Source organism: Ascaphus truei, chromosome 6, assembly GCF_040206685.1.
Source record: "Ascaphus truei isolate aAscTru1 chromosome 6, aAscTru1.hap1, whole genome shotgun sequence".
Lineage (NCBI taxonomy): Eukaryota > Metazoa > Chordata > Amphibia > Anura > Ascaphidae > Ascaphus > Ascaphus truei.
This window is the reverse complement of record NC_134488.1, coordinates 125,845,427-125,870,620: the sequence shown is the minus strand read 5'-3', so window position 1 is coordinate 125,870,620 and position 25,194 is coordinate 125,845,427. Positions and strand designations below refer to the sequence as shown.

General features: G+C 46.2%; 2 protein-coding genes across 2 annotated transcripts in view; both read right to left on the bottom strand.

Annotated features, from left to right (window-relative positions):
• LOC142498158 (uncharacterized) overlaps positions 1 to 20,825 on the bottom strand; it is a 69,853-nt gene extending 49,028 nt beyond the window's left edge. The window contains exons 1-2 of the mRNA XM_075606667.1: positions 20,764 to 20,825; positions 3,439 to 3,539 (exon numbers count right to left, since the gene is read on the bottom strand). Of these exons, the coding sequence (XP_075462782.1) occupies positions 3,439 to 3,475 (37 nt within the window). The 5' untranslated portion in view covers positions 3,476 to 3,539; positions 20,764 to 20,825. The remainder of the gene's footprint in view (positions 1 to 3,438; positions 3,540 to 20,763) is intronic.
• Positions 1 to 25,194, bottom strand: part of LOC142497853 (alpha-tectorin-like) — a 299,739-nt gene that overhangs the window by 201,507 nt on the left and 73,038 nt on the right. The window lies entirely within an intron of this gene.

Here is a 25,194-nt window from a genome sequence, read left to right as displayed (position 1 = left end):
CATCTCCCCTCGCTGGTGGCACATCTCTCCCTCCCCCCTGCTGGTACATCTCCCCCCGCTATCTGGCACATCCCCCCGCTATCCCCCCTGCTGGCACATCTCACATCACACACACCAGTGATTCCCAACCTTTTTTGTTTGGAGGAACCCTTTAAGTATTTCGTAAAATTTTGGGGAACCCCTATCTGGATGACACATGACAGGGGTAAATCACAAAATAGACGTGTAAAGCAGTAGGGGTAATAAATAATAACTAACTCATACTTTTGAATAAAGAATGTGTATATATTTTCTAATGATTTTGTTTTAAACATCACCCCCCCCCCCACGGTATCTCACATCATCCCCCTCCCCCCCGTATCTCACATCAACCCTACGAATCAATGTCTCTCTCTCCCTCCTCTCCCTGTCTCCCTCCTCTCTCCTCTCCCCCCTCCCCCTCCTTCTCTGTCCTCTCCCCCTCCTCCTCTCTCGTCTCCCCTCCCCTTCCTTCTCTTTCCTGCCCCCCTTCTCTCTCCTTTCCCCCTCCCCCTCCTCACACACTCTCTCTCTCTCACGTCACTCACACACACGTCACACACACACGCACGTCACACACACACGCACGTCGCACGCACGTCGCACGCACGTCGCACGCGCGTCGCATGCACGTCACACGCACGTCACACGCACGTCACACACACACAATGTCACACACACACAATGTCACACACACAATGTCACACACACAATGTCACACACAATTTCACACACAATGTCACACACACACATACATAATGTCACACATACACACAACACACACACACACGACACACACACAGACGTCACACACACACTTCTCACACAAACGAGGATTTGCTTAGCACCCTCGGTACATACATCCCTGGCTGCATACCTTCCTAACTTCATAACTCTGTAGCTGCATACCTTCCTAACTTCATAACTCTGTAGCTGCATACCTCCCTGGATGCATACCTCCCTGGATACATACCTCCCTAGCTGCATACCTCCCTAGCTGCATACCTCCGTAGCTGCATACCTCCCTAGCTGCATACCTCCCTGGATGCATACCTCCCTGGATGCATACCTCTCTAGCTGCATACCTCCCTGGCTGCATACCTCCCTGGATGCATACCTCCCTGGATGCATACCTCCCTGGATGCATACCTCCCTAGCTGCATACCTCCCTGGCTGCATACCTCCTTAACTTCATACATCCCTAACTTCATACCTCCCCAGCTGTATACATCCCTAGCCGCATACCTCCCTGGCTGCATACCTCCTTAACTTCATACATCCCTAACTTCATACCTCCCCAGCTGTATACATCCCTAGCCGCATACCTCCCTGGCTGCATACCTCCCTAACTTCATACCTCTCTAACTTCATACCTCCCTAGCTGCATACCTCCCTAGCTGCATACCTCCCTAGCCGCATACCTCCCTGGCTGCATACCTCCCTGGCTGCATACCTCTCTAACTTCATACCTCCCTAACTTCATACCTCCCTAATTTCATACCTCTCTAACTTCATACCTCTCTAACTTCATACCTCTCTAACTTCATACCTCCCTAACTTCATACCTCCCTAATTTCATACCTCTCTAACTTCATACCTCTCTAACTTCATACCTCTCTAACTTCATACCTCCCTAACTTCATACCTCTCTAACTTCATACCTCTCTAACTTCATACCTGTCTAACTTCATACTTCTCTAACTTCATACCTCTCTAACTTCATACCTCTCTAACTTCATACCTCCCTAATTTCATACCTCTCTAACTTCATACCTCTCTAACTTCATACCTCTCTAACTTCATACCTCCCTAACTTCATACCTCCCTAATTTCATACCTCTCTAACTTCATACCTCTCTAACTTCATACCTGTCTAACTTCATACTTCTCTAACTTCATACCTCTCTAACTTCATACCTCTCTAACTTCATACCTCCCGGCTGTATTTCTCTCTAACTTCATACCTCCCTAGCTGTATACATCCTAGCCGCATACCTCCCTGGCTGCATACCTCCCTAACTTCATACCTCCCTGGCTGCATAACTCCCTAGCTGCATACCTCCCTAGCCGCATACCTCCCTGGCTGCATACCTCCCTGGCTGCATACATCTCTAACTTCATACTTCCCTAGCTGCATACCTCCCTGGATGCATACCTCCCTAGCTGCATACCTCCGTAGCTGCATACCTCCCTAGCTGCATACCTCCCTGGATGCATACCTCCCTGGATGCATACCTCCCTGGATGCATACCTCCCTGGATGCATACCTCTCTAGCTGCATACCTCCCTGGCTGCATACCTCCCTGGATGCATACCTCCCTGGATGCATACCTCCCTGGATGCATACCTCCCTGGATGCATACCTCCCTAGCTGCATACCTCCCTGGCTGCATACCTCCTTAACTTCATACATCCCTAACTTCATACCTCCACAGCTGTTTACATCCCTAGCCGCATACCTCCCTGGCTGCATACCTCCCTGGCTGCATACCTCTCTAACTTCATACCTCTCTAACTTCATACCTCCCTAACTTCATACCTCCCTAACTTCATACCTCTCTAACTTCATACCTCTCTAACTTCATACCTCCCTAACTTCATATCTCCCTAACTTCATACCTCTCTAACTTCATACCTCCCTAACTTCATACCTCCCTAACTTCATACCTCTCTAACTTCATACCTCTCTAACTTCATACCTGTCTAACTTCATACTTCTCTTACTTCATACCTCTCTAACTTCATACCTCTCTAACTTCATACCTCCCTGGCTGCATACCTCTCTAACTTCATACCTCCCTGGCTGCATACCTCTCTAACTTCATACCTCCCTGGCTGCATACCTCTCTAACTTCATACCTCCCTGGCTGCATACCTCCCTAGCCGCATACCTCCCTGGCTGCATACCTCCCTGGCTGCATACCTCCCTGGCTGCATACCTCCCTGGCTGCATACCTCCCTGGCTGCATACCTCTCTAACTTCATACCTCCCTAACTGCATACCTCCCTAGCTGCATACCTCCTTAGATGCATACCTCCCTAGCTGCATACCTCCCTAACCACATACCTCCCTGGCTGCATACCTCCCTGGCTGCATTCCTCCCTGGCTGCATACTTCCATGGCTGCATACAGTACCTCCCTGGCTGCATATCTCTCTAACTTCATACCTCCCTGGCTGCATACCAGGTATGGGGATCACTGAATTCACTTACAGTTATCGCTAGGCTTTTTACGGGAGAAACGGACCGTAGTGCATCCCACCTAAATGTTAATAAATGAAAATAATAAGACATACCCACTACTAATGTTTGGTTTCGCAATGTATCGTTAAAAACCAGATTAGCCTATTGCTGCAGTCCCCTGCGATGGTCAGTGGCAGACCACTGAGACTTTATAGGGCAAAACGTTTCCTGACTCACCCAACAGGAGAAGCACAAGGAAGGTCCAGAAGTCCATGCTAAGCACAGAACATTCCGGCAGCTCCAGGTAATGCTACTTCACCAAGTAAATACTGCTTCACCTATTATGGGGGGAAAAAGCAATATACAGTTTAGAAACACTGAGGTCACTTTATCAAAGTCCCACACGAGTAGTTTTGGTGTTAAACTGCAGTAAATACCCAAACACACTTTGGTATTATATCACAGGCACAATCCCCATACACTTGTAAAAAGCTACATGAAAACAATACTGTATAAAATCATCCTCAGTGGAAAACATCTTAAAGACATGAAACAGCAAAGTGTTAGAAAACTACAGTAGATTGTCCATGAATACTTAAGACCAACGTTTCAGTCCCAAATGATTTAAAATCCCTGATACCTAAACTTTGGTCGTATACAGTATTATATCCAAGCACATGGTTTTTACATTCTAGAGTCTAGAGCAGTGATTTTCAACCGGGGGTTCCTGGGGCTACCAGGGGGGGGGGAGAGAGCTGGGTCCCCTCTCCCAGCTGCCCCAGGCCCGGTGGTAAAAGACGCAGCATTGACCCGGTTGCTCCCCACCTCAGCCAAACAGTTTCTTCAAAGTGCAGGTCTCCTCAAAGACTGAGATACAAAGTAGAGGTCTACTCACAAGTTCATAATGAAGTTCTCCATTTAATGTGACAGCCAAGAACAGTGGAATAACGTTTCAGGTCCCATATGGATGTTTTGATAAGGTGACCCCCAGCTCAGCAGCAGCAACTGCACAGTCACTTCGATCTTCCGCTCCATCCTATCGGAGCCGTGTTCAACTTTCGGCCATCAGGAGGAAGAAGCTGCGGACCGATGCAGCACCGCAGGCCCCAAAGGTAAGAGAGGTTTGTACGCTTGCACTATCGCTGCGATTTTGACTGCAGGTATTTTTCCAACATGCACTGGCAGTGCTCTACCAAAGAGCAGCGCTCCTATCAATAGCACACACTGAGATGTGCAGGGAGGGGGAAGCTCTCACAGACCTATGGACCTCTGCAATGGTCCATTGCATTAATAACTAGGATTTATTTAATAGTGTACTGTAAGTTAAAGAGATTGGTGGTTGTCCTTTAAAAAGAAAATCAGACAGACATATTTAAAGTTGCCTTGGAAGTGTTTGTGTGTGTGTGTGTGAGGGGAGAGTGTGAGAGAGTAAGGGGAGAAGAGAAAGGGTGGGGGGGGGAGTGTAAGGGGAGAAGAGAGAGAGAAGAGGGAAGAGTGTGTTAGGAATGTGAGCACACATTGTCTCAGGCGGAGCTCACGGCTCTCTCCTTACACTGCTCAGACCCTTCCACTACAACCACGCAAGCCCCCTTCAGCTTCATCACTTACCCCTCGGCATGGTGGGACGCTCCACTAGGTTCTTCCTCCTCGCTCTGCGCCACAGCCGTCGGCGCGGAATCGCCGCCCCGCACGCACGTGCGCACACCACGTTGCTTCCTCTCATGCACACGTTGGACTTACAGTGCACACACAAAAGCCCTTGAACTTATCCCCACTCAGGCTCCGCCCCCAAACACCGCATGGTTACAATCTGGCTCTTGCTGAGTGTAACCTGAGCTCTAAGAACAGCAGCCAATGCACTGAAGCTCCCTGGGCTCCTCCAGGCACGCCTTTTCTCCTGGTTGGCTGTTCCAGCTTTATATACCCTCTCTGTTCTGTGCTTCCTCGCTCGTCATAGTTTTTGTATGGGTGTTTCACAGTGCTTGTTCTTTGATTCTCTCGGTTTAGACGCGGCTTGGCAGACTACCCCCTTTGGCTCTCGACTTCGGATTGTTCCTGTTTAAGTACCTTCTGGCTCCCTTCGACCTCGGCACTCATCTCGATTCCTCCATACATCTCCTACCCCTGATCTCGGCAACGACCATTCTCCTGGGAAAACGGTATCGGCAAGTATTCTCGCAATACACCCCATCTGGCCTGGCACCATCTAATACCACAACCCGGACACGTCCCTCGCTCTGTCGGTGTGTGTATTCATACCTGCCACCTCAGTTCTAGGGACAGGTCTGGTCTGCGGGCTACTCCGGCGTAACATTATGACGAGCCCACAAGACGCAGACCAAGCCGAACTGAGGCAAGCAATCTCTACGCTGATACAGCAAAACCAGGCCATGGCTGATCAGATTGTGGCCCTAACACGCCAAATGGCTAAACTTTCGGCTCTGGTACCGGAAGCACCTGTTCCTCTTTCTCCTCCACAGGCTGCAGAACCAGTCAGACCCAGCAGTCAGGACGTGAAGATACTGCCTCCCAAGCCGTACGCTGGCAACCCGCAGGAGTGCAGAGGTTTCCTTAACCAGTGTGAGGTTCAATTTGAAATGGCACCCCTTCAGTACGACACCGGCCGGAAGAAGGTAGCCTACGTGTACAACCTACTGACGGGCAGCGCGCTGGCATGGGCCTCGCCAGTCTGGGAGTTGCGCCCGGACCTGACACAAGACTACCTAGCCTTCAAGGGTGAGTTCCGACAAGTCTTTGATTCCCCTGCACGCCGGGAGATGGCGTCTGTTTCAATCCTCCAGATAACTCAGGGGCGAAGATCGGTGACACAGTATGCAGTGGAATTTCGCACGCTCGCCGCCGAGACGAACTGGGGACAAGAGCCGCTCGTCTCCGTCTTCTGGCAAGGTCTCTCGGAGTCCATCAAGGACGAGCTTGCTCGGCAACCCAGGCCAGACCAATTGGAGGCGCTCATTGACTTGGCCGTACGTATTAATCAACGCATCCAGGTACGACGCTCGGAGCGTCAGAATGCCCGGCCACTAACCTTCCAAGCACCCTTCCCCAACTCTCCTCTGGTTCCTAGACCACCTCCTTCACAGCAGCTGGCACTGGAGCCTCCCGAGCCAATGCAATTAGGGGTGCAACAGATCCGGAATCCACTACGACAACACCGCTACGCCGGCGGACTCTGTTTCTACTGTGGATCCCCTGAACATCTGGTCCGTGCATGCCCTTTGCGTCCGGGAAATGGGAACACTCAGTGAGTATGGAGGGGCTCTCACTGGGTGTTATCTCTCCTCGTCCCCTCCCCAAGGAGGCACTGCCTAAGAAACTTACGATTCCTATCTCTCTCGCAGGCGCTGAGTTTCGCACATCTACTGCTGCCTTTATCGACTCCGGTGCTGGAGGAAACTTTGTAGACCTCGATTTCGCTAAACAGAACCGGATACCTTTGGTGAAGAAGGCCCAACCTATTGCCTTGGTTGGGATTGATGGTCGTTCGCTGTCTCCACACTTAATCTCGCTACAGACCGTACCTCTCCTGCTATCTACCTACTCCCACAGCGAGACCCTGGTACTTGACGCCATCCAGGCCCCAGGTACGCCAGTAACCCTCGGCCTACCTTGGTTGCAGAAGAACAACCCTCCAATTGACTGGGTCTCACCTACCCCATCACCTGGAAACCGAGGTCAGGGAAGTCTCCCAAACTCTTGGCTAACACAATGACTCAGGACTCCATTCTTCCCCCTGTGTATCACCCTTTCCGTGAGGTCTTTAACAAGGTCCGCTCAGAACAATTGCCTCCTCATCGGTCCTACGATTGCCCCATCGATTTGGTCCCAGGATACACCTTGCCCAAGTCCAAGACTTACCCATTGTCGATACCTGAGTCTCAAGCCATGGAAGACTACATAAAGGAGAATCTTGAGAAAGGATTCATACGGCCCTCCAGTTCACCGGCGGGAGCAGGGTTCTTCTTCGTGAAGAAAAAGGATGGTACTCTGAGGCCATGTATTGATTACCGGGGCTTGAACTGTATCACCATCAAGAACCGCTATCCTCTCCCCTTGATCACGGAACTCTTCGATAAACTGCATGGGGCTAAGATATTTTCCAAATTGGATCTCCGTGGGGCTTACAACTTGGTCCGCATCAGGCAGGGCGACGAGTGGAAGACGGCCTTCAACACCCGCTGTGGGCATTATGAGTACCTCGTCATGCCTTTTGGTTTATGTAACGCCCCGGCTGTCTTTCAGGACTTTATTAATGACGTATTTCGGGAGGTGCTCAACATCTTTGTTATTGTCTATTTAGATGACATTTTGATCTTCTCCAAAAATCTTCAGGATCACATTCATCACACTTTGTACGTCCTCTCATGTCTACTCAAACATCACCTGTATGCCAAACTAGAGAAGTGTACCTTCCATCAACGCTCTACCCAATTTCTGGGCTACATTATTTCGGACGAAGGCTTTTTGATGGATCCAGGTAAACTCCAGACAGTTACGGAATGGCCCAGACCAGAGACTCTCAAGGCTATCCAGCGCTTTTTAGGATTTGCGAACTACTATCGGAAGTTCATTCGCAATTTCTCCACTCTAGTGGCCCCCATCACGGCGTTGACTAGGAAAGGGGCTGATCCTTCTGCCTGGTCCGCCGAAGCAATCTCCGCCTTCCAGGCCCTTAAAGAGGCATTCGTCACGGCACCGATCCTGCGCCACCCCAACACAGATCTTCCCTTTGTCATAGAAGTTGACGCATCGGACTGCGGTGCAGGGGCTGTACTATCACAGAGGTACTCGCCCAAGGATAAACTTCACCGTTGTGCGTATTTCTCTAAGAAATTTTCCTCCGCCGAGAGGAATTATGACGTCGGCAACAGAGAATTATTGGCCGTTAAAATGGCACTACAAGAGTGGAGACATCTGTTGGAAGGGTCAAGGGAGCCATTTTCTATTTTAACGGACCACAAAAATTTACTTTATATCGAAGGTGCACGTCGCCTCGGTCCTCGACAAGCTCGCTGGGCGCTCTTTTTTTCTCGCTTCAACTATCATCTATCCTATATCCCGGGAACGAAGAACGTGAAGGCAGATGCGTTGTCCAGACAATACTCCTCGGAAGACAGGCCTGAGGCAGCTTTGGAACCTATCCTACCTCCCGAGAGAATTTTGGCTACTTCCACCTTCAAATCGCTAGACAAGATCAAAAGGGACCAGCAACAGATCCCTTCAAACACGGCGATCCCCTCTAACAGACTCTTCGTCTTGCCCAGATTCATTCCAGAGGTCCTAGATTGGGGACACTCTTCTAAAACTGCAGGTCACCCAGGTTTCAGAAGGACATTAGACTTAATTCGTCTGAACTTTTGGTGGCCCAGTATGTCTAAAGACATTGCGGAATACACTCGCGCTTGTCCTGTATGCACCCAGAACAAGACACTTCCACAGAGACCTCAGGGACTTCTCCTCCCATTGCCAGTGCCTGCTCGTCCATGGTCCCATATCTCCATGGATTTCATAGTCGACCTCCCTAGGTCTAGGGGCTTCAACACCATTTTAGTTGTCGTAGACAGGTTTTCGAAGATGGCCCACTTCATCCCCCTCAAGGGACTGCCCTCCTCTCCCGCCCTAGCAGACATTTTCTCCAAGCATATCTTTAGGATCCATGGCATTCCGTCTTCCCTTGTCTCTGACAGAGGATCCCAGTTCGTCTCCAAGTTCTGGAGGACCTTCACTAAGAGACTGGGAATTGTCTCTTCCTTCTCCTGTGCATACCACCCCCAGTCCAATGGACAGACGGAGAGAACTAACCAGTCGCTGGAGAAATACCTCAGATGTTTCATCTCCGATTCCCAGGATGATTGGTCCCAACTCCTCCCGTGGGCAGAGTACGCGGTCAATTCGGCCCGAAGTGAATCCACCCGAGAATCTCCATTTTTTGTCAATAATGGGTTTCACCCTCCCTGCCTACCCATTTCTAATCTGGCTTCTGGGGTACCGGCGGTAGACGAACGGATTTCCACTCTCCAAGACATTTGGTCCAAGGTACAAAAGTCTCTCCACAAGGCCGCCGATACTGCTAGACTTCAGGCCAATCGCCACCGTCGGCCGGCACCCAACTACAAGCCAGGGGATTTAGTATGGCTTTCGTCAAGAAACATCCGCTTGAGAGTCCCTTCCCCTAAACTGGCACCTAGGTTTTTGGGACCCTTTCCCATCGTGGAGCAGATTAACCCAGTGGCGTTTCGCCTTAAACTACCACCCTCCATGAGGATCCCAGACGTTTTTCATACCTCGCTATTAAAACCCCACATTGCCAATCGTTTCTTTCCTAAACAGACCAGCAAGCCAGATCCAGTCACGGTACTCAATAACGAGGAATACGAGGTACAAGCCTTACTGGACTCCCACATCTCCAGGGGGCAGCTTCAGTTTTTGGTCCACTGGAGGGGTTTCGTACCTGAGGAGAGGTCTTGGGTTCCGCTCAAAGACATCCATGCACCCAGCCTCCTGAAGACTTTTAGGAGGAAATTTCCGGAGAAGCCGTTTTTGGATCGTCCTGAGGCCGATCCTGAAGAGGGGGGTACTGTTAGGAATGTGAGCACACAGCGTCTCAGGCGGAGCTCACGGCTCTCTCCTTACACTGTTCAGACCCTTCCACTACAACCACGCAAGCCCCCTTCAGCTTCATCACTTACCCCTCAGCATGGTGGAACGCTCCACGAGGTTCTTCCTCCTCGCTCTGCGCAGCAGCCGTCGGCGCGGAATCGCCGCCCCGCACGCACGTGCGCACACCACGTTGCTTCCTCTCATGCACACGTTGGACTTACAGTGCACACACAAAAGCCCTTGAACTTATCCCCACTCAGGCTCTGCCCGCAAACACCGCATGGTTACAATCTGGCTCTTGCTGAGTGTCACCTGAGCTCTAAGAACAGCAGCCAATGCACTAAAGCTCCCTGGGCTCCTCCAGGCACGCCCCCTCTCCTGGTTGGCTGTTCCAGCTTTATATACCCTCTCTGTTCTGTGCTTCCTCGCTCGTCATAGTTTTTGTATGGGTGTTTCACAGTGCTTGTTCTTTGATTCTCTCGGTTTAGACGCGGCTTGGCAGACTACCCCCTTTGGCTCTCGACTTCGGATTGTTCCTGTTTAAGTACCTTCTGGCTCCCTTCGACCTCGGCACTCATCTCGATTCCTCCATACGTCTCCTACCCCTGATCTCGGCAACGGCAACGACCATTCTCCTGGGAAAACGGTATCGGCAAGCATTCTCGCAATACACCCCATCTGGCCTGGCACCATCTAATACCACAACCCGGACACGTCCCTCGCTCTGTCTGTGTGTGTATTCATACCTGCCACCTCAGTTCTAGGGACAGGTCTGGTCTGCGGGCTACTCCGGCGTAACAGAGTGAGGGTGAGAGTGAGGGGGAGAAGAGGGAGTGTAAGGGGAGTGTGAGAGGGGGAAAGGGAGGGGGAAAAAAGAGACAGGGGAGGAGAAAAGAGTGAGGTGAGGGGGAAGAAAAGAGTGACGTGAGGGGGAAGAAAAGAGATGGAGGAGAAAAAAGAGATGGAGGGGTGGAGAAAAGAAAGATGGAGGGGGGGGGAGAGAAAAGAGATATGGTGGGTGGGGGAAGAAAAGAGAGATGAGGGAGAGGGTTGGGGATCCCCAGAATTTAACAATCTAATTTTAGGGATCCTTAACCAAAAAAAGGTTGACAAACACTGGTCTAGGTGCTAAGGCAATATTGGAGGGATATTGACGCATATTTTTATGTTGCGTCTCTTTGCATCAACAGGGCTGCCTACAGGGGGTGACAGCTGGGACTGCTGTCCCAGGCCCGGTGAGTAAGGAGGCCTGAGCCCCCTGCCAGAGGGAGAAAAAACCTGCTGACTCGCTAAGTGTAGTCTGGTTAAGAGAGCCAATCAAGGCCTTCCTCGTGGACGGGGTCTAGCTGATATAGGCAACTTCACAGGTGGGAAAAAAAATAGTTTAAATCTTCCTACAGTAGCTGTGCAGCTGCTTATACAGAATCAGTATGTGTGTCTTTGTCTCTGTGTGTGTATGTGTGTCTCAACCCACTACTTGGATCTCTGCAACACTAGGCAACTCTCTAATTAGTAGCCAGCAGTGATCCAGACAACTTAAGGCAGAGCTCATACACTCAGCTTGCTTGGGAGAGTGCGAGCGCTTACCGTTCCGCGCGGCTGTAGCACAAGCGATTTCTGTTCATAGTATTTCAGACGATGGGGGGGGGCTTGGCGGAGGCATGGTTATGATGTCACAAAGCTGGTTCACCGTGATTGGCTGAACCGCAGCCGTGACGCAGCCACTGCTTGTGAAGACAATATTTTTATCTTTTCAAAATGCGATTGCGCCATCTCGCTCTGTCGTGCACGCGAGCGCACTAGGAGATCCTGAAATTTGTGCTTGGCACGTGCACATGTGCCATCGCACACAGTATGAGCTCAGCCTAAGAGAATCAGGACTTTGCCCCTCCACTTTTATTTAGCAGCTGTATTACCAATATTCTACAGGTAGCCGGTACTGGTCCATGTAACTCTAGGGACCTATGGTATTCCCTCCATAGGCTCTGCTCAACCTGAGATCCTTCCCCACGGAACATACAGGGTTAATGACAGGGCTATACACAGGGTTAACAACGATCAACACACGGCTTGCTACTGTCGCTCTGCTTGTTCCCTCCCTTTAACCCTACCTATCTATATGCTATGCAATCCTCTACTTACAGGTATGTCTCTGCAGTACTAGGTATTTCCAACTAATAGCTAGCAGTGACCCGGGTAGCTAAGAGAGTCAGGGCTCTGCCTCTTGATTTCTCACTTACCTTTGTGTGTCTCAGCCGAATCGTAACATAAACAAATATTGCCGCCGGGGAATCTCCCCTCCCGACAATAGATACTAAGGCCCAACGTAGCACACAACCGGCGTTGTACAGACCTCTAACAAAGTACATTTTGACTGACCAGGTTTCTCAACGCACCCTACAGTTAAGCTGTCCCAGCAACCCACCACGGGACATGCACAAACAGCAACTACTGTTTCTAAACATCAACAATGATAATTAACCCCTGCAAAATAAGCGTCAGCGTGCACAACTAAAACCTGCTTATAAGAGGCGCCTGTATATGTACATATGTACACTTCCATATCAATGCACTAATAGCCACATTGCATAGAGGTATCTTCACATGAGTCACAAGAGAAATACTATCTGAAAGGAGAATACCGCCTCCTATGTGGCTAAGGCATTCATTTGCCACATAAAGCTGCACCTCTGGGGTAATCATTCCAATTGATATTTGTAGCAAGGCTAGCTACAGTACACCTGCTGTACACAGACAACATTGGCAAGCTGCCACTTTGCAGATCAATGTACAGTACACAAGAGAGAGTTGATACAAATTGATCCTAACCAGTTCAATCGCTACAAACTGAGTTAGATCATGAGAGATCAATAATAATAATAATACATACTCACAGCACTTTAGATACACAAGGTATATATTACTATTCATAGCATCTATGACCATCACACAGCTGTGTGCAGAGATTTACATAAACTAAAGTAATTTGAGACACTCTAAAGCCAAGGATTGTACACCATCCTATTTTCACTGTGTATATCACTTACACCAATTCTTGTAATGTTTTCGCTTCTAATTTTAAAACCATTACAAGTAAAAGTTTGAAGTTTTAATTAAATCATCTTTACAAGGTCGTAGTGCACCATTAAGGGATTTATTTCTCCAAGTACACCTTTTATTCTCTCTAAGTTCTGATTACCTCCCAGGTAGCACACACCAATACACATAAATATACGAATAGAACAAGTTCAAGTGAGGTCTTCTTCTCATTCTTTGTTGATGCAATTTAAGCATGAATGATTGCTGGGCATGCGGGGTGGGTTTTGGAGCCTAGATACATCTTGGCATGATATGTTCGAGCAAGACAACTTTAAAAGGAGACAGCAGATTAATAGACCATTCTGATCTCCTCCAACCAATCCATCCGAGTCTACCTATAGTGTGTGCAGAGCATGATTGACTCATGATTGACACATGATTGACTACAACTACGTGCAGCACAGCCCGTTGGTTCTTCGTCTAGTATACCTCCCGTGTTCTTTTTTGTCTGTGTGAGAGGCGCCTCTAACAATCCAGATGCTCAGCATGTGGTCCTCAACTGCTGCTCCCTCATCCTTCTCCTTGGCAGGTTTTGGTTAATAGTTCAGTGCAGCGCTGGTGTAAGGATCGTCACTGACGCCCAGAGCTGGCAAGAGCAACTTGGTGAAGTACACAAAGCCAGCAAGCACCCACCGAGAACCCAACCCCCACCGGGAAGAAAGAGAAGTGACTGTAATGCTCTGACGTTTCAGCCATTACTGTCGCAGGAACCAGGAGGACAACTATGAAATGGCAAGCATCACCCCAGCTGCAAAGCCCAGACTTCCACCACAGATTTGTCTCTGCCCACTGGAGAACACGAAAACCAGCGCTGATCCTGCGGCTGTCAGACCCCACATGAAAAAGGTCCCCAGTAGGGCCCGCTGTATTGGGCTCTGCCCCTCTATCATCCTGCATGCTCCTGTCTGCTGCTCTGCTAGTTTGTCGTCTTGTATTTCATTTGCACTATTTGCCTGTGGTTATTATTTCTCCCCTGCTACTATTGCTTTTTGCATGTAGCACTGCAATACTTAAAACTAACTTTAGTTTGTCGTGTTGGTTTCCTTCATTCTATTTGCCCCCATGCTTCTTTGTTCCTTTAGCTACCATAACCTCTTCCTTGTTGCTCTGCACACTTTGCAGACTCCATTTTGTTTTCCCAGTTGTGTTTCCTTTAGTGTAACAATAAATCCGGTCAGCTTTGACGTATTTCGGTCTCCCGTTTTTTGTGGGTTTTCATGTTACCTCCGAGGGTTCCACACATCCTGATAATGCACTACTGCAGAATTGAAAACCATGAAAAACCCCGATAAATTGACTTTTACGGCAACCGAGGACTGAGGGCTGTACTAATCAATAAAGGAAACTGATGACTAAAGAATTACATTTTTTTATGAATACTGTTTTTAATACTGTCATTTATTTTTTGCCATTGTTTAATCCATGTTTTCACCCTTTTTTTTGCAGATTCGGTAGGCTGATCAATGTAAGCACCTTGTTCATGTAGGAAACACATTCAAAGATAATTAAAAATTAGGGTAATGTATGTGTTCCATTTAATTGGCAGTACCTGTAACGTGCATTCGCGCAAATGGACCGCATAGGCATTCAATCCAGGTCACACACCAGTAATACGAGCATGCAAACAAATTCAATTCCACAGCAGAACTAATGGAGTTTACATAAAACGCGCATGCGCACCGACAGAGCAGCACAGTTTAATTAATGCATCTATTTCTTCTCGATTATTTAGGTGAAACTATACAAGAGGCAGCCAGAGGATGTCAGTTGAAGATTGTTTTAATTCCCAGTTTGCAATTTATCTCTTTGCTCTAGTAAACTCTAATAAAAATGTCATACTTTAAAAATTCTTTTTAGTAATCTGAAGTTATTTTATAATTGAAACATGTATGGAAATAAAGGGCGGGTTACAATGCCTTTAGATTAAACACACACTAGCACCACCTATTGTTACTGCAGAGTACTACAGCTGCCCCAAAACTCAATTTTTGCGGCCACGGTGCAGTCCTGGTCGCGGGCCACAAAATGCATTTGGTTTTGTGCTGCATTGATACAGGAAGTCTGGTCACATCTGCAGTTTAATTGCCAGAAGGAGAAAATGGTGGCAGTGGGCACTCAACTTTGGGATGCCGGGATACAGGATCTGGTGCAGGTGAGATGGGGATCTGTGGCCACGCCAGACGAATTCCCCTATACGCGGCGTGGCTTAATCATACATAGATGTATTTGATGGTTACAGTGACAGAAGCACAGCATTTCGGGAAACCCCATTATCAGGTGCATTTCTTATAGGTTTCAGAATTCAAAGCCTAAATTTTAGGTTTAATAACTGTTTTTAGGTAGCTGGCTTTTTATTTCCTTAAAGCAGCCATTTTTTTTAAAACTTAATTGTAACTGGGGTGGGGGAGGTTGGGTGGGCAGAGTGGGTGCTGAAGCCATTCTGTTTTCACTGCAGGGGACCCTTCCCTTCCACAGATAATTACTGGGGAAGGTGATGGTGCTCTTCATGGAAGATACAATATGGCCACCGGCGACAACCAATAGGAAGCCGTAACTGATAACCGATGATGGATCCTACAAGATATGGTGGCCATATTGTTTCCCCATGGAGAGAACTTTAAACCTGGTATGCAGACAGTACTGTATGCATCTCGAGAACCAGGGGGTGCCCAGCCCCGAAAATAGCTCGCTCCAGCACTGAGGAGTCCAGTTTCCTGGTTCAAATGATGTAAACATTCCCCGGCGAGATTCCTGCTTTAGCCGCAGGCCGCTAATAAATCTGCTATCCAGAAAAAGGCATCTGGCCTTTAATTGAAAATCTCTCAAGCATGCCCAGGATTATACAACTAACGTTATATACAGTACAGAAATTGCTACATTGTTGAGATACTTGATTATTACACTGTATAATATATTGATAATTGGGACTAATTTCGCTTCTGTAAAAAGTCGTTGGCTTCATAAAAGCCATTCTTTCTATAACTGCTATATTTCCCATTTAACTTCTCTGAAAAAGGCAATAAGGAAAGTAACCCGCCTGTTAGTAACCTATTAAGGCACTGTATTATGATTATACAAAGCTGCCCTAGGCTTTTCTACAGAATGCAAAATATGTATGTATGTATGTACAGTATGTCTTTATTTATATAGCGCCATTGATGTACATAGCGCTTCACAGTACTAATACACAATCATATAAATAGCAAATAATACAAATAACAGATCATGGGAATAAGTGCTTTAGACATAAATGTAACATTGTGGAAGAGGAGTCCCTGCTCCAAAGAACTTACAATCTAATTTAAATATGCAAATGATTGTCATCACGTAGCTGCATTATGAAAAAAATGTCTGCGTTCCAGTCAAGCTGCATAGTTCTGAGCACTTAGCCGAGGCAGAAATGTCAGGGAAAGCAGAAATGCTGTACTGTGGCTTTCCCACCCTGTGGGCATCGGGTGCCGTTTGCTTGAGTTAGAAAGAAAGTAACTGGCAATAATTTTATTTTTTTTAAATTATATTTTTTTTATTTTTATTTCAAACATTGTTGTGGGTTTTTCATTATAATACAAATAATAATACTGTTAATAATGACAAGTAATAGCAATAGTTTTTTTTTTTTTACAATTTTTACAACCCAATGGTGTAATTGTCTCTTTTAAAAGTATTTAATATCCGATAAAGTAAATGTTTCATATATTCAAACCGAATATGTTTCAATGCGATTTATAATCTTGGTATAAGCAAAACAGACCACGTGTAGATAGCCTGAATGTAGATAGCCTGAATGTAGATAGCCTGAATGTAGATAGCCTGAATGTAGATAGCCTGAATGTAGATAGCCTGAATGTAGATAGCCTGAATGATAGGAAAGGGGAGAGCACAACTCCTCAAAGATAAAGCGCCTAGTGCAGGAAATGCGTTAAAGGGACTATCATGGGAGACCAAAAATGTTAACACATTTTACCTTCTGGGATCATTCACTGGCAAAACAAGGTAGTGGCATAAAATGAGGTCTATACGAGTGAAACCTGCGGACACACAATGAATATACAAAATGCATAAAGAATACACACTTACTGGGGATCTGGGGGTGAAAACAAGACTCAAATAGGTGCAGGGCACCTGCTTCGGAAGGCGTAGGCTGCGTCTATAGAGAGTGCAGCCGTGCGGAGGCACGCAGAGGCTGAGAGAAAGCGGGTGCATTCCCTGGCCATAGTACTCGGGCCATGGGGGGCGTTCCTGGGGCGTTCCCAGTGACGTCATGGAGCTGGTTCGCCATCAACTGATTTCACTCGCATCAAGCGCCCCCTCTTGCCTCCGCGCCCGCATGCAGCATGGACGCGATCGCTGCCTTGAAGCAGTCTGATCGTGCAGCATGCGAACGTGTCCGCATGGTCGTCCATACCATGGACGCAGCCTTACCCTGACTTGGACCTCGTCCTGGGCTATGCGGTACTCTTTTCGGTGAGAATACTCAGCCGCGCCGACTACGTTCTATTTGGGAACTTGGTCCTCGCGTCTGACTTAGTCTCTGCTAGGCAGGCTTTCCTAGCTCCAAAACTGAAGCCGGTTGCTCTGCTATTCGCAACAGAGCAACTTTGAATAGCCCGCCAGCGCCTCACCAACTCAAATCACTAGAAGTTCTGGTTCTCTGATCGGGCAGTCTCTTTACATAGACCCTGCTGTTCTACGTTTAGCATGGAAAGGAGACTGGCCACCAATCAGAGGATGGATCCTAACTCAGCCATCCAATCAGAATGGGGGCTCGTCAGGCTGCTGACATCAGAGCAGGGGGTGTGTCGAGCCGGCTCAGAAAGCCGGATGAGCGGAAATATGAATTGGCCAATGGGAATCGTGGCTACGAGCAGCAGCTTCCCCCACCCAGCCCATTGCTTCCTGCTGGGCAGGCGCCACCAGGTCTGGCAGTCCAAGTGTCCTCCCTGCGGGAAGTCCTTATTCTCAAGACCTAGCACTCTGCCCTTCCCTACTCACAAACTTTCTGGACACCTCTGGACTTCCCTACTCCCATTTGATCCAGGGACTCTATGCAGACATCCCGGCACTTATGTAGATGCCCGGGCTGACTGTATAGAGATTAATACATACAGTATAACACATTAAACATTATTTTAATAAACATATTTCTTGGGGAACCATATACGTGTGGGAAATGGGTCTGGGATACTTGGGGTTGAAAACCAGGATTCTTGGGGATACTGTATAGCCCCGATGTTATTTACCTCGTGTACCCACAAATCATGGCTGCACGTCAGGGAGAATTATGGGACTACCGGTAACTTTGTCCCCCGAATTTCTACACAAAAAAATCTAAATACACTTTGACCCAGATATCCCCCTTGAAATTCTCACTCCTGAAATCCCATGTTTATTGGAGAAGGGGAACAGGTAAATCACACAACAGGGCAGGTTTTTCCTATACATTACAGTGCCCCTGACTTATGGTGTTACTTAGCTGCCAGGGACCCACAGGTTTTTATAAATATATATCAGATACAGTATATAAAAGATTTATTCATCCTGCACCTGCATCTTTACCTACTAGAACTCTGAATCAAATGTTTATCTGCATATATGTATATACATTATACCAAGACTTTGCTTCAGCTGTGTACCAATAGTTAGGGGTGCATGTTCCGTGATTGTTCTATATGCAAAAGAGACCACCCGCTATCCCTCCGTGGATGATAGTCTGGGTGCACTAGAGTAATGTGAGTACCATAAAGAAGAGGTACCACTCCCCAAAGACAAGGAGAGTATGAATTACCCAATTACATGCACTCTCAGATCTATTAGTAGATCTATTAGTAGACATAAAATGTCAGTAAATTGACTCAGAGATGCACATGAGACACTATCATGGATTGTGTAATAGAAGAATTATATAGGATAGCCCATAGGGTATGTATGTACTGTATTTTATGTCTTTATATAGCAGCATTAATGTATATAGTGCTTCACAGCAGTAATACACATGACAATCATATAAATAACAAATTATACAAATAACACATAATGGAGAGAAAAGATCATTCTTCTACTAATAGATAGATCTGAGAGTGCATGTTATTGAGTATTCCATACTCTCCTTGTCTTTGGGGAGAGGTACTCTTCTTTATGATATGTATAATCTTATTGGCTAATTATTGTTCTTCCCCTTTATCTTTTGGCGAAAAATTATAGCATACAGTAACTGGTTTGAGCAAAACCACAAAAGGTGAAATCGTTTGCTTCAACAATTGCCTTGTATATGTAACAGATTACAAGCAGTCTTATCAAAAAGATGCGGTAACGTTTGTAAAAACAACTCAATCATTTGGTTACCATTGAAATATTGGAATGTTAAAATATTTAACCCATTAAATATGCCACTGCCTTTTATTCACCTTGATCCTAGAAGGAGAGGCAATGCATTTATTTTAATAAGAAGTATAAACATTTTAATCGGTCATGATAATAACATTATAATATTCAGTATTTTAATAATGTGGTTAACATACATTTTTTAAAATACCTATTTTCTTCTATTTAAAGTCAAACTGGATTAGGTATTTCTGGTCAGTAAAACAAAAACCATGTTTAGATTACTGTTCCTGGGGGATGTGGGTGAGTGTAAATTTAGCGAAACTTTATCTAGCATTTTGGGATGATTAAACCATAACCCAACACACCTGTTTGAAGTGTCTACAAGAGTTTAACTTGGAGTTGTCATTGATGCCAATTAAATTATAATTATATTATGGAGATCTGGTGACAGTACCCAGACCTAACAGAGGCCCTGAGTGTTGTCTTTATAGGGGAACGTATATTCCAGAAATCTCCCCCTGTGGGTAGCAGAGAAAGATGGCAAAAGGCGGCATCACATTCAGTCTAAGATCTTTTCTAAAATAAAATATATCTTGGTTCTGATATGATTCACAAGAATAACAAATATACATTTGCGACATTTGCGATCAGACGGATTAAATGACACCAAATATGATGGGTTGCTCTACAGGATGTTACATATTTCACCTTCAAAGATTAAAGTTAACCATATCAAGATGGGTGTCCACATGTGTATTTTAATTATACAAATGCAACAGTGAAGGTTGCAACATTCTAGGGGTGATTATTGGGAGTTAAGGAGACTCTGAAGAAGGTGGGTTTATTCAGTTTCCAGTGCAGATTTTTTTTTACCATAAAAAAAATTGGGATATAAATTAAGAATTTAAGTATAGGAAGCAGCTAAAAGTACTGTAGTGCCGACGGCTATTCTAAAACAAACCAGTGGCAATCACCAACAAGACCAAGGTACATGCTGGGTACATGCTGGGTACATGCTGGGTACATGATGGGTACATGCTGAAAGACATTTCTGCAGAGACAGTGACATTTCTGCAGAGACTAATGGCCATCGGATTAACAGCGGGGGTCCCTAGCAGTCTCTTTGAAACTGAATGGGACTGCCGGGGACCCCTGCTGTGTTAAGCTGATAGGCCATTAGCTTCTGCAGAAATGTCACTGAAATGTGTCAGCATGTGCCCAGCATGTACCCAGCATGTACTCAGCATGTACCCAGCATGTACCCAGCATGTACCCAGCATGTACCTGGCTAGTTTAAGGCAAGTTTAAGGCACGTTTTAGAATACTCGTTGTCTCGTCTAGTTGAACTTTTTATTTTAGTTAATCGGCATAGACAGCAAAATCCATTACCCCAGCACACCCTGACCCAATTTATCTGTATGTTCTGCTGACATATTAACATGTCATATTACATGCCCAGTGGCAGACCCCTCTGGCAGCAAAGGGATTGTCTAATGTGCAATAATTATTTTAAACAAATACCTGTGTTTATTGCGCTGTCTTTCCAAAGAAGAAGAGATCACTGCGGTTCTCACTCTGACAACTTCACAAGTGAAGACTGAAAAGACTGGGGCATCTCCTGCTCTACATTCCTCTCTTTCAATGTGATTGGAGAGCAGGTTTTCTTACACACCTTCTCACTCTCTCACACCCCTCTATTTATATCTACAGTGTATTTACAAACAAACGCGCACACATACAATCCCCACCACAAAAAAACCCTACACACACACAATACCCCTACACCCTTCCACACACAATACCCCTAAAAAAACCTACACACACACAATACCCGCACGTTCTCCTACATACAATACCCGCTAATAAAACCATACATTCACACAGTATCCCCTACACATACACTTACCGTGGGGGTGAACGCAGGACTCTGGTGCCGCGCTGGCCCTTCTTGGATGGGGATGTTGGGCCTGACTTCTGAGGAAGCCCAGTTTCCAGCACTGACTTGCCGTGTAGAGAGGCTTGCCACAGCAGAATTGGGGGAACACAGAAAGCGCAAGAACTCCTCTTAGGTGTAATGGATGGTAACGCAGGAATCAAAGAGGTGGATGATGCTGGAAATCTAAGATTATAAAAGACACTTGCTAGACACATGTGTAGCCCTGTTTCCTACTGAATACAGTGTAACTACAAATGCTGTATAACCTGTTGGCTCGCAAGGCCTAAGCCTCTGCCACGGAGAGCCTGGGGCAATGTATATGTATGGATTATATCTTATCAGATGCAGCGCCTCCACCTGCGATGGCTCCCAGCATAGCGGGAGTTGTGCCTCGCAGGACAATAACACAATACTACTCACACAGCATGTAAAAGAAACTTAGCTTTACTATAGGTAACCATAACCATGCATATATGTATCATAACCCATCAGCATTTCTCCCTAAGGAGACACATTAGTTAACGCGTCTCGCAGTACGCGACCTTCCACCGTGCTCCCACCCAGTGTCCAGCACCCCGTAACATGAACCCCCAAAGATAAGTGTGTAGGTTTGTGACTGCGCAGCCACTAATATGAGCAATGTTATAGTTGGTGCACTTTACGAATGTTACCTGCTGAGCGCTCCTGCGCTCGGGCCCGCAAACAGACTTCACAAAGGATCCGACGACGCGGAGCTGCCCGTGATACATTCCGGGGCGATCCCACTTGGATGGCTGATGATATGCCTGAAGAGGTCTGGTCCCAAACCTCTGGGATGGTACTGTGACAGTCTCTGTGTCTTTAGCAGCTTCACTCACTAACGTGACAGCTTCCTATGCTAGGGCCTGTCCCTACATTAACTCTGACTGACTGTGACTCATGGCCTATCTGGGCCTGGGGGTATAAGGGCCTAGTGTAGAGGCTACTTTCCACTGTACACACTGAGCTCCTTCCTCGCCCCCTCCCGATCTTCTCTGCCCAACGTGCTCCCCTGTGCAACCTCCTAGCCTCTCCCTGCTCAGTCTCTTCTCCCTATTGGCTCCCGGCCATCACCTGGTCCTGCTGAGGCTCATGGGACTTGTAGTTCCCTACTCTAAACCTCCTCTGGTTGGTCAGTGCTTCGCGCGCTCGCGCAACCACTTACTGCGCATGCTCGACCTCTCTGGTGTCGCCGTCGCCTACGTGAATACTGCACATGCGCGAATACAGAAATGGCGGCGCCCCGGATGCTCGGGCCGCCGTGGAGCCTCCGGTGCACCGCAGCGCTCCCTGCAACCTTCCCTGACTCTCTCACCACAACGGAGGTGAGGGTCAGTCTGGGGGACCTGGCTACATAAGTATGAATAAAACTTATTTATTTAGCATAACAGAGTATTTATTGCTTGGACTCAGGAACTGCATATGGCTTTTTTTCTACATGCAGGTAATATCTTATCTACTTTCCAAGATGGTTCCTTAGAGCCACGTGACATCTTGTCTACCTCAGTCATTTCTCTAAGTACGTGCTTAAGGCTAGACACTACAATCAGTTTGAAATCTTTCTCCTTGAAAGAGTGGGAGTAATGACACGCAATTTGAAACGAAATGGATCCAAGAAGGAGGATCTTTCTGATCCTTCTTGGATCAATTTTGTTTCAAATTACATAATTCTCCTCCAATCCTCATATACTATCAACTATATCTTATGTATTAGGTGAGCGGACTAAATGAATCTTTAGTCGTGGGTGGGGGACATACAAAGCTTGAAGGAGCGGTGCCACTCTGCGGCAGGGAAGCTAATTTAAAGCCCTGCTGTGTTGACCATGGGGAGGATGTGGAGGTGTGAACAGCATTAGGGTTTACGAGCTGTCAGCTCTTATTATCCATAGGAAGTGGTTAATGCTGAAATGAGAGAGAGAGAGAGACAGAGAGAGAGGCAAAGAGAGAGGCAGAGAGAGAGACAGAGAGCAACACAGAGAGAGAGAGAGAGCAACAGAGAGAGAGAGACAGAGAGAAACAAAGAGAGAGAGAGTCACTCCCATCAACTCACTGTTCCTGCACTTCTACTATGGGACTCTTTAATAAGGACAATATACAGTAAAGCAGTTAACCCTTAATGATGTCCTTACAAAATGACAGGCACAATAAACAATTAAAATATATATTCAAATCAAAAAGTACCACAGAAAATGATTAACACTTCTAGAAATATTTTGCCAAGTTTAGTGGAATTTGACATGAATGTATTTATCCTGTTACACGGCATATCAGTGTTCAGGGGACTTTATGAATCAGTGGTACTGTACTGTAGCTTGTGTTTCATATTCTCACTGTAAAATCAGCCAATATGACCCCAGGTTATTGCAACTGATTGATTGAGACCTGATTATTTTGAGCCCTGTTTCCTTAATTTAACTGTGTAGCCAATAATGTTTTGAAAATTAAAAGAAGAGAAGTTGTTAGTGATTAGTTCTTGATGTATTTACTTCTATTGACATTTGGAAATGCATCAATGAGGCCAGTGCCGCTGAGAGAGACATTTCTATCCTGTGACTTTAAGCAGCAATGAACACAAGTATTTCCCCTGCTTTGCCCAATCTTGTGATCGGGTGGCTGGTTACAGGCAGAGATATAAGTGGGAGTTACCCACTGAACATCTTGTGATGAAATGCACCAAGACTTGCATCTAGGATCATCACTTTATTTTCCATCTCTTACTATGTTTAAAATAATTTCTGCCAAATTACCCTTATCAGGAGATTAAAACATTGGGGTTATTTACTAATGTCTCCGGACTACAAAACCGGGTCATAAGAATCGCATCAGGTGAGAAAAACGTAAATAAAAAACACAGTCTGAGGTTATTTTGAAACAGAATAACACGTGAATTTATTCAAGTCAAGTGCACAACGGAGACAGCTTCAAAACAAAAGCTCTCTAACAATAACACGGTATGCCATATATTTATACCCTAATCTGCCACTTGGCACACTGTGTGAGAAACAGTTTTCTCTGTAGCTTATCTCACGGGTTCTCACAACCTTTGGCCTGTTTACACTTTCAATTTGACGCTGATTGGATGAGGAAGGATCAATAAAGTCAGCTAAGAGCGAAAATATTCCATTCTCTGCTTCACACATTTGTTTATACAGAAATGAAACACAGAAATTAAGACTCACAGAGACAAGACAAGATGGCGGATTGAAATATTCACACAAAATGGCTTAATCCTAAATGCTGTTATATTGTTATGCCAGACCCCCTAATGTCTCAACGTTGTCAGTCTCTCCTCTGATTCTTTAAAACATTGTTTTTTGAGAATTATTGGTATGATTTTAGTCCAGAAACACGTTGGGAGGCATAAGGGTGCTCCATCATCTCATAATGATACTTGAGGGTATAGGACAGTGCACGAGGGTGCCTGCTAAATGTAGTCATAGTCTCGTATGGCGTTGCAACCAAATTCTTTTCCAGAGTTAGAACATTGTACTTGGCCTCTTCTTTCTTCAAGGGACTGCTGTAGATTGGTTCTGCAAACAATGGCATTATGTCTGCAGAGGGGGTGGCACATTTGTGGATCATGCCTTTGACAAACGTAACACAAACATAGATGACAACGAGTATCACAATCACACACATTACCGCATTCAAAAATATCGCTCCTAGTGATCCAACCAATCCAGTCAGCCCCAAAGGGTCCCAGTCTGTGTCACCTTCCTTCCTAAGTCTTTCTTGAATTTCTTCTATCTTATCTAACTCATGTTGTACCTTGCCACTCTGATCTTGGATGAAAACACAACATTGTTCTTTAATTAGGGCACATACACCTCCTTTTGATGCTAAAATGTAATCTAAAGCCATTCTGTTTTGTAAGGCCATAAGCCTGATCTGACCCTGTTCTTGGTTTAATGATGAAATTAAAAACTGCAAAATTAAGTCCACATCCTTCCTGTAAATTGTTATCTGACTGAACATACATTTTTACACAGGTTTCATTG